General features: G+C 45.5%; 1 protein-coding gene across 1 annotated transcript in view; it reads right to left on the reverse strand.

Moving 5' to 3' along the window:
• The window catches only part of ADAMTS8 (ADAM metallopeptidase with thrombospondin type 1 motif 8), a 42703-nt gene extending 35701 nt beyond the window's left edge, over positions 1 to 7002 (reverse strand). The window contains exon 1 of the mRNA XM_070952648.1: positions 6049 to 7002. Within this exon, the coding sequence (XP_070808749.1) occupies positions 6049 to 6735 (687 nt within the window). The 5' untranslated portion in view covers positions 6736 to 7002. The remainder of the gene's footprint in view (positions 1 to 6048) is intronic.
• Positions 7003 to 9769: the final 2767 nt, after the last annotated feature.

Below are 9769 nucleotides of genomic sequence, written 5' to 3' on the forward strand. Positions count from 1 at the left end.
CCCGTCCCCCATGCATGCGCGTGACCCTCCCTCCGCTTTTGGCACGCGATGGCATGGTGGGTCCAGTAGGCCCATTTTTTGCCCTCCCCAGGCTCCAGAGGCTTTCGAGGAGCCTGGGGAGGGCAAAAATAGCCTTCCCCACTCCCCCGGAGACCCTACGGAGGCCCAAAACAGCCTGTTTCCTGACTTCCAGTGGGTCCGGAAGGCCCGAAAATCAGCTGGCCAGTGTGCTGGACTGAGGTAGGGCAATGCTCGCAGATATGGCTCCGTGTGCCACCTGTGGCACCCATGCCATAGGTTCGCCATCACGGGTGTAGGGTCTCCTGCTTGGGCGGGGGTTTGGATTAAATGACCTACAACTGTGATGGCAAATCTATGGCACATGGGACCTCTCAGTGGGCACGTGAGCCGTTGCCCCAGTTCATCTCTGCTGTGCATGTGTGTACCAGCTGGTCTACGGGTCTCTGCCGTGCATGCATGGGGGGGGGGCATGGCCCATGGGTGCATGCAGGAGACATGGGGCATGTGGAGGGCGTATGCACATGTGTGAGGGGCATGTGGAGGGCCTGCACTCACACATGCGCGGGGTGAATCCATGGGGACTGCATGCGCATTGCATTTTGGGGGTTTGGGCGCGCGCACACGCATTTGCGTGCACACGCAAATTGGGCACTTGGTCTGGAAAAGGTGAGCCATCATTGACCTTCTAACTCTGTTATCTGAGACCCCCACCTCCTCTTATTGTTTGGACTGAAATTTGAATGATGGCAACTAGATGTATTTCTTGTTGGCTTGGGACGTTTTGCTGCTCATCCAAGGAACTCAGATTTTCAGACAACTTTGCCTGGATGACTGACAATCTTCATCGACATACAACTCTCTTGGCTTTCAGCAAGTGTGCATTGTCAAATAAAAGAAGGTGCCGGCTTGTAGAGGCTCACACTCACAGGAGTGCCTCCAGATGCCAAGATGATTGCCCCTTTGTGGAACTGCGGCCTCTCTCTAGACCAGGGGTGTCAAACTCAAGGAGTTGAGGGCTCGATCTGGCCTGCGGGATACTTAGATCTGGCCTGCAGGGCCACTCTGGAAACAGCCAGCCCCATGATGCTTCTGCCAGTGAAAACGGAGCTCAGCAACTTGTTTTCACTGGCAAGCACTCTGGCCACCACAGGCACCCCGACATGCGTGATGTCGAGCTGTCCATGCCCACTGTGGCCACGCCCACCCCGGTCCCCTGAGTTCAAACACAACCCTAATGCAGCCCTCAATGAAATCGAGTTGGACACCCCTTGATCATGTGTCCAGTGCAGAGATGGGTTTCAGCAGGTTCTGACCAGTTCTGGAGAACCGGTAGCAGAAATTTTGAGTAGTTTGGAGAACCGGTAGTAAAAATTCTGACCGGCCCCACCCCCATCTGTTCTCTGCCTCCCAAGTCCCAGCTGATCGGGAGGAAATGGGGATTTTGCCGTAACCTTCCCCTGGATTGGGGAGGGAATGGAGATTTTACAGTATCCTTCCCTTGGAGTGGGGTGGGAATGGAGATTTTACAGTATCCCTCCCCTGCCACGCCCACCAAGCCACGCCCACCAAGCCATGCCATACCCACCAAGCCACGCCCACAGAACCAGTAGTATAAAATTTTGAAACCCACCACTGATTCAGCCAGTTTGCACCACTTCGGGAGAACCGGTTGTTACCTTTCTAAGCAGTTCGGCAAACTGGTTGTTGGAAGAAATCATTAGGGCAGAGAACCTGTGGTTAAATTAAATTACTTGAATCCCAACACTGCATGTGTCGTTTGAAACTTGAAAATGTGTGGCAACAATTGCCCCTTTTGTTAGCTTACTTCTGCCAAATAGCAGCCGTATGAGTTCTAATTGTGTGCATTTATGAATCAGAACGCACTGGGATGCCTCCGCTCATTCATTGTAATTATATTTTAAAAATGTAAATATGCATCGTGTATGTATACAACTAATGAAGCATGGATTAATGAATTAGGTTGTGTTTATAAGCAGTTTGAATGGCTTGAAAGAACATGACATCGGCTAAGAGGAAGCTAAGCAAATGTGGGTTTAATCAGCAATGGGCTTTCATATATGGAGCCGAATACAATTGCTTAACACATTGTAAGCCGCCCTGAGTCTCCTGAGAAGGGCGGCATATAAATCAAATTTAAAAAAATGGTTTTATTTGGTCATGGCTTGTTGAACAAGTCAACATTTGGTGGTGTCTTAAAAAAAAAATAGAGACATGGTGGCTCAGTGGCTAAGATGCTGAGCTTGTCGATCAGAAGGTCGACAGTTCAACGGTTCGAATCCCTAATGCCACATAATGGGGTGAGCTCCCATTACTTGTCCCAGCTTCTGCCAACCTAGCAGTTCAAAAGCACATAAAAAATGCAAGTAGAAAAATAGGGACCACCTTTGGTGGGAAGGTAACAGCCTTCCGTGCGCTTTTAGCATTTAGTCATGCCGGCCACATGACTACAGAGACGTTTTCGACAGCGTTGGCTCTTTGGCTTTGAAATGGAGCTGAGCATTGCCCCCTAGAGTCGGGAACGACTAGCACGTATGTGTGAGGGGAACCTTTACTTTTACCTTTATAAAACAAACATAATAAAAGCAGTGGGGACAGCTATCTTGTTTTGTGCTCATTCAAGGACCGGTGTAGGAAGGAACTCAATAATGGGTTGATGTTAATACAGCAATTCTCATGTGAATACATGGGAAAGGCCAACTTTCCCAAGATTCATTGCTGTCGTGTAACAAATGTGATACTTAAAACGCTCTTTCATCCATTATATATGACTCAATGGTGAAAAAAAAGTAAAATTCTACATTTAGGCAAGAAAAACAAAATTCACAGGTACGGTATAGGTGGTACCTTGCTCAATAGTATTAACCGTGAGAGGGATCTTGGAGTCTTAGTGGACAACCATTTAAATATGAGCCAGCAATGTGATGCAGCTGCCAAAAAAACCAACACAATTCTAGGCTGCATAAACAGAGGGATAGAATCAAGATCACGTAAAGTGTTAATAACACTTTATAATGCTTTGGTAAGGCCACACTTGGAATCCTGCATCCAGTTTTGGTCATCACGGTGTAAAAAAGATGTGGAGACTCTAGAAAGAGTGCAGAGAAGAGCAACAAAGAGGATTAGGGGACTGGAGGCTAAAACATACAAAGAACGGTTGCAGGAACTGGGTAGGTCTAGTTTAATGAAAAGAAGGACTAGGGGAGACATGATAGCAGTGTTCCAATATCTCAGAGACTGCCACAAAGAAGAGGGAGTCAAGCTATTCTCCAAAGCACCTGAGGGTACCAGTGGAGACATGATAGCATCTTCCAATATTTGAGGGGCTGCCACAGAGAGGAGGGGCTCAAGCTATTTTCCAAAGCGCCGGAAGGCCAGACAAGGAATAATGGGTGGAAACTGAACAAGGAGAGAAGCAACCTAGAACTAAGGCAGTGGTGGGTTCCAACCGGTGTTACTATCAGTTCTCTTCATGCACATGCTTTGCACGCGATCGCCGCGCATATGCTCGCTTTGCTCGCACATGCGCCAAACTTGAGCTATGCACAAGTGCATTGGGTTTCTGGCCAGCTGAGGTGCGGCAATCCACTCTGCCGCACCTATCAGCTGGACTAAAAATCAAGAAATAAAGGTAGGAATAAAGCGGGGGCGGGCGGGAGGGTCCAGCTCCCAGTCACAGAGAACCAGTAGCGGTGATGTCACACTGTCCCGGCTACCGGCTCGGCCGAACTGGGCCGAACCGGGAGCAACCCACTACTGAACTAAGGAGAAATTTCCTGACAGTTAGAACAATTAATCAGTGGAACAACTTGCCTCCAGAAGTTGTGAATGCTCCAACACTGGAAGTTTTTAAGAAGAGAGTAGAAAACCATTTGTCTGATTTGTATACGGGTATGGTACATGCTTAGTTTGGGGACCATGTGTTGACCATCCCAAGCCATTTACAAATCACATTCTCTAAAGAAGATGGATGTCCTAAGATGGTACTCAAGTGGAAGGGTAGAGTTACAACAAAACCCCTGAACCCACTAAACACTATTTCCATTGCTAAACTGAAAGACAATGCATATTTCGGCTGCTCTTTTTATCTATTTTTTTTCCACAAGTTGATCATGTCTACCACCCCTTCCCCATTATTCCCATCCTAAAATCTTTTAACGAACGTTAAGCAAAGCCAGTAAATTTCACAAATGCACTTAGTGGGCTTTGCATGAAACAGTTTCTCCCTTTCTTCTCATGTAGTGTCCTTAACAGATTAATATATTCTCTGATACGTAGCAGTCAGAACATTTTTTGGACATAAATTCCAGTCGGAACACTTTTCCAATTAGAGCTAGTAAATTTGAATGCAGTTTTCATGGAGACTGGCATGAAATTAGTCAGGTTTTAGTATTTTTTTTTCAGATCTGAAAAAATAAGCAGAATTTCTCTCTCTGTCTCTCTCTGTCTCTCTGTCTCTCTCCCCTCCCTCCCTCCCTCCCTTTCTCCCTCCGTCTCTCTCTCTCTCTCTGTCTCTGTCTCTCTCTCTCTCACACAGAGAGAGTGAGAGAGAGAGAAAAGAGAGGGAGGAGAGAAGAGAGGAGAGAAGAGGGAGAAGAGAGAGAGAGAGAAAAGAGAGAGAAAAGAGAGAGAAAGACGGACACAGACAGACAGACCAGACACAAAACATGCTCTCCGGGACTTGAAAGTTAACATATGGTTGGGTGTCTAGCCTGCTTTCTTTCCAAACAAACTAAGCAATTGTGCCAAGGATTAAGCAAGAAGGCCCTAAACTGTCCAACATGATAGAACTTACATTCATTCAGAAGACATCAAAATATGACACATCCATGCCTGTCCTGTTAAATTGTTTTACAGTTCTCTTGTCAGCTGTTTGGTACAGAATACAAGTTTGGGATCCTTAAGTATTAGGAAAATCAAAGTGTTTCCGCTTTACAATTTACTGAACGGTATTATATTAACATGCAATCATACAGACTCCAAAAATCTATAAAGTCTTTTGCTTTGGAACAGGAGGGAAAGGAAGGGAAGGGATTTAAAAGTAAACTTTTTTTTTAAAGTAAAAGTTTAGAGGACAGAGAGAAAAGTGTCTTATCTTTCTTTTACAGAACTCACAGGGCTTTCAGCTTCTATTAGACAGTTTCCCCCAGGGACAAGGAGCAGGAGGCCAAATCAGAATATCTATAGAAATTGGCTAAAAATGCAGATCTCTTCCTCCTGCCAACCAGCGGAGGGAGTAGCCAATTTCCATAGTCACGCTGGAGCTCAGCGTTACTGGAGCCCCCACCGGGACTTCGGCCAAAAAAATAACACCTAGGTGTTAAGCTTTCTCTTGTAACGTGTTTCAGCATACGTGACTTTATCCGAAATGCCTCTTGGCCTCAACCCAGGGATGCCAATCAGGAGAAGGAGAATGCAAGGATGCAAATGACATCATACTGGGAAGAAAATGCGGCCCGGTTTCTACAGCACACGGGAGGGAGGCATAATTGCTCCGTGGTTACTCCGAGTCTCGGTTAATACGGAATCCTGCTCTTCTATAAAAGGCAAGCTTTAAAAGACATGATATTTGTCCTGCAGTGACCCTGTCCGTACCTTCACCTCTGGTCCTCTTTGCGTCTTTCTCTTGGGTACTACTACTACTACTACTACTACTACTACTACTACTACTACTACCACCTAGTCCTGTCAGTTTTGGAGAATCTCAGCCACTCTCTTGTGAGTTGCTAAAACTGACCTGTGGAGTGAATCAAACTTACTACCCTCGTAGTAGGGGAGAGGGAGGCTGAGGACTACCTTGAGAATTCAAGACCGATGTGGTTTGTAGTACGGAACGTTCCAAGATCTGGAGTGCTTACAACTGTTATAACACGCGGCTGCATTTCATCAAGGTTGCTACCTCATGCAACAGGAATGCCCCCCATTTCTCGATCTAAACAGTTTTTGCATGCACTGTCTGAGTCCTGAGCCTGGAAAGATACAGGAGGAGTAGAAAAGCATCTCCCTTACCGTCAGATCTTGCCCATAGAACTGGACCATGGAGGTATCGGCCACCAGCAAGGTCTCCACATAACGAGCCTGGGAGGTGAACCTCTTGGCTCGGTTGAAAGTAGTGGTGCTGTTGGGTTCCAGCTGGGCTCCCCTTCCTCGCCTGTCCTTAGCAGCTTCTTTGGACCAGCTTCTCTTCTGGAGCTGATGAACCTGCATCAGGGGTTCCCCACTTCCATGGCTTTGGGGCTGGATGATGTACTTGTCTCCATCCACAAAGAAGGAGCCATGGATGCCCTGACACAAGCTGACAGCCACTAGGGAGTCTGGTTGTGAGTTGACAGTCCCTGAGTAGAAGCATTTTCTGAGCTTCACATCCTCCTCCTCCTCCTCCTCCTCCTCTTCCTCAGCCAAGAACCCAACAGGTTCCTTTCTACCAACATGTTGAATCTTCAGCCCAGGAGCCAAGAAGCTGGCGTCGGGTTCCACCTGCAACAGGAGCACTTTCCCAAAAGCTGTGATGGAGAAAGAAACTTGTCTGCCCTTGCCCGGAGGCATATCACCCCAGGCGGGCACCACCTCCTGAACACCGCCGTCGCTATTCTGGAGAGATAATGCCCAGGCATTTTGAAACAGCAGCAAGGGGAAAAGCGAAAAGAGAGCTGCCAACCAGCTAGCGCAGGATTGCTGCTGAAGAGGAAGTGGCATAGATGCTAGAAGCTGGAGAAGGAGCAGAAGACAAGTTGAGAGACACACACACAAACACACAGAGAGAGATGGAGATTCACCGGAGGAGCAAATGCCCAACTGGCTTTGAGACAGGGTGCAATCCTGCAAAACGTAAGACTAGGAAACGAAGGAGAGAGACAGAAGGAGACAAAGGTTGGAGAGGGAAAAATAAGGGATCAGCTGAGTTAGCAGCAAAGTTGCCCAGGGTGCAAAGGGTGAAAAATCCTTTTCTGCCCCAACGGTGATTTCTTCACCAGCTCAGCTTCCTCAGGGCTTCCTGGATTTTTTTTTTTTGCAAAGCAGCTGTCACAAAACCAGACAAGAAACAGCAGCACCAGCAAGTCAACTTGTCCAGTTGGGAAAAGCACACAGAGAGACGAAAGAGTCTTGGGGGAAATTCTTAATTTCTCTCTCTCTCTCTCTTTTTCTTTCTCTTTCTCTCTTTGGGTTTACCTCCCCTCCCACTTTTCCTTCCTTGGACGAGGACTTGCTCTCCCTGAGTAGCTCCTTGCAGAGCAAACTGCAAAGAGCTGCGGTATTTATACTTTCTTTCCTCTGCTTTGACATAAGAGGTTTATTTTTGATCTCGCTCACTATTCTGCATTCTCCTCCCCAGGGAGCAGAGAGCTGGAGGAGGAGGAGGAGGAGGAGAATTGGGGAGGGGGGGAGAGGAAAAGGGGAAAAAGAGGGGGGTGGTGGAGTTTTGGGATGGAACTTGAGGCCAATCAGGATTCAGGAGGATCCGCCTCCCCAGATGAAGTGTCAGCTCAAACATTTCTCTCCCTCCCTCCCTCTCCACCCCAAACTCTTTTATTCTCTCTTGGTTAACTCTTTCTCAGCTCCAGATCGATCTCGCAGCCAGCAGAAAACGCACCCATTGATTTATCTGAAATTCCACATGGGAAGATATGGGTCCTCCCAACTTTCCTCTCTCTTTTGCACGGATTCTATTCTGCCGTAAAACCACCTGTGGTGGGAAGTGGGACGTTGTTCCTCCCAGCTCCAGGTGGAAAAAGATCTGCCCAAGAGAAATTTCCAAATCCGAGGAGAATGGAAGCATCCTTTTTCCCTCTCCCGCGTTACATTGCTGGCATCGATACCCAAAGTTGCTGTCAAGGAGTAACTAAAGCCAGGAATTTCATCTTGATGGTTTCAGTTGGGGTAGCCAAGGTTTCTGGAAAATGGGTAGGGATGTCATGAAATGTAATAAGGTCTCCAGTTATTCTTCATCGGTTGTTTTGAATGGAGTGGGGTGTGGGGGGGAAGTTTGCTCTTTGTCGTATTTTCTCATTTTGGTTGTATTATTCAGAACTTATTTTTCTCTTCTGTTCTTTGCTGGTGCATAGTGATCTCTTATTTTAGAAGTCATAATAAAATGTCTTGCAAGACGCTAGGCATTAGAACTAGAAGACAGAAGTCAACTTCATTTCCACCCTCTTTTGTTGATCTTCTACCAGGCTTCATCTTGGAAAAGACTTCCAAGATTCCTTCCAACTCTTATTATTCTATGTTCTATCCTTCTCAAATTGTCCGTTGCATGTAATTCTCCCTCTCATTTTTTTTTTATCTTGATGATTGATATGCTTTGCTTTAAGGTTTCTCAAAGAACATGACACATATCTCTCAAATGTATGTTCTTGGACTTTGACCCTATTTCTTAAGCACGTTCTTCGAATTCCGGCTACAAATAGAGCAAACAACTAGATTTCCATAATTTCATCTCCATTGATAAAAAAATACAAAACAGGGGTTAAGCGAATTCCAGGCTGCCAGTCCATCAATTCCAAATAATCGCAGGAAGGTGTCTGAAGCAATAACCAAATGATGGAATGTGGAGATAAATAAAAAAAAGCATCTTCAACTTTTTTCTAAAAAAAAAAAAGTGAGTGTCTCAAACTCATGACATACTTGAATAATTACCTGTCTTCTGTAGCATCTGCCTGGCTGATTTGATTTGGTACAGTTGGCATTCTCGCCGGATTCCTTTGATTAAACAATGCCATTTATTGGGAAACTTTTCTGTAGCAGTCCCTGCCTTCTGGAATGAGGTTCCCCCAGGATTTAAGTGACTCCCACTCAGTTGTTGTTTAGAAGAATTGTGAAGAACAGTGGAAGCTCCTTTAGACTGTGTAGGTTGTTTTCCATCCAGTCTTTGTCATCCTTCCTATGTTTACTCTCTCTCTCTCTTTCTCTCTCTGTCTGTCTGTCTCTCTCTCTCTTTAAAGTTTTAAACAAGATATTCATTGTCTGGAGTCAGTAGGAGTTGGGCAATACATTAATTTAATAATAATTACTACGACTACTATAGTAACAGCATCAGACAGGAATTCTGAAACTACAAAACCCATTACTGAAAAGTCCCTATATGTGGGATTTCCCCAAAAGAGCTGCTTAAGCCAGTTTTAAAACAAATTCAAGTGTAATATTTTAATCTGGTATTATATCCACATTTCCTGGTTTAGATTCTATACATTGTAAGCCGCCTTGAGTCTTCGGAGAAAGGCGGCATACAAGTTGAACAAATAAAATAAACAAAATAAAAATAAAACATTCAAGTCATGCTGTTTCTTGAATAAGAAGCAAAAAGCTGAAATGAAAGGAATAATCTTCCTTTAAAATGGGGCTTGATAACTTTCTTTTGTGACCTGTGCCTTCTTTATTTTTGGAAGGATAAAGGCTACGGATATATAAACTGGGCACGGCTCATGTCGTGCACCCAAACAGCATGAGGAATTTGTGCCAGGAGCAATATGAAGTTGAGGGCTCTTTCTGTGTCTTCAGAAATAGCCTGAAGCGGAGTTGTGAGGTAACGATGGCAATATTTCTGAGCCCTCCATGTGAAAACGGCGACACGCAGAAGTTCAATAATTGTGATTAGTTGTGGTTCTGAAGGAAACAAAAGAACTTCAGGCAAGTCATTCTCAAAAGTGCTTTTTTTAAAAAGGCAACTACTGGACTGTTTTTTCCTTGAGGAAGACGAAGAAGAAATTTTGCTTTTCATTCAAGAACCGAT

Source organism: Pituophis catenifer, unplaced genomic scaffold (genome assembly GCF_029215685.1).
Source record: "Pituophis catenifer annectens isolate HBS135680 unplaced genomic scaffold, rPitCat1.0.hap2 SCAF_12, whole genome shotgun sequence".
NCBI lineage: Eukaryota > Metazoa > Chordata > Lepidosauria > Squamata > Colubridae > Pituophis > Pituophis catenifer.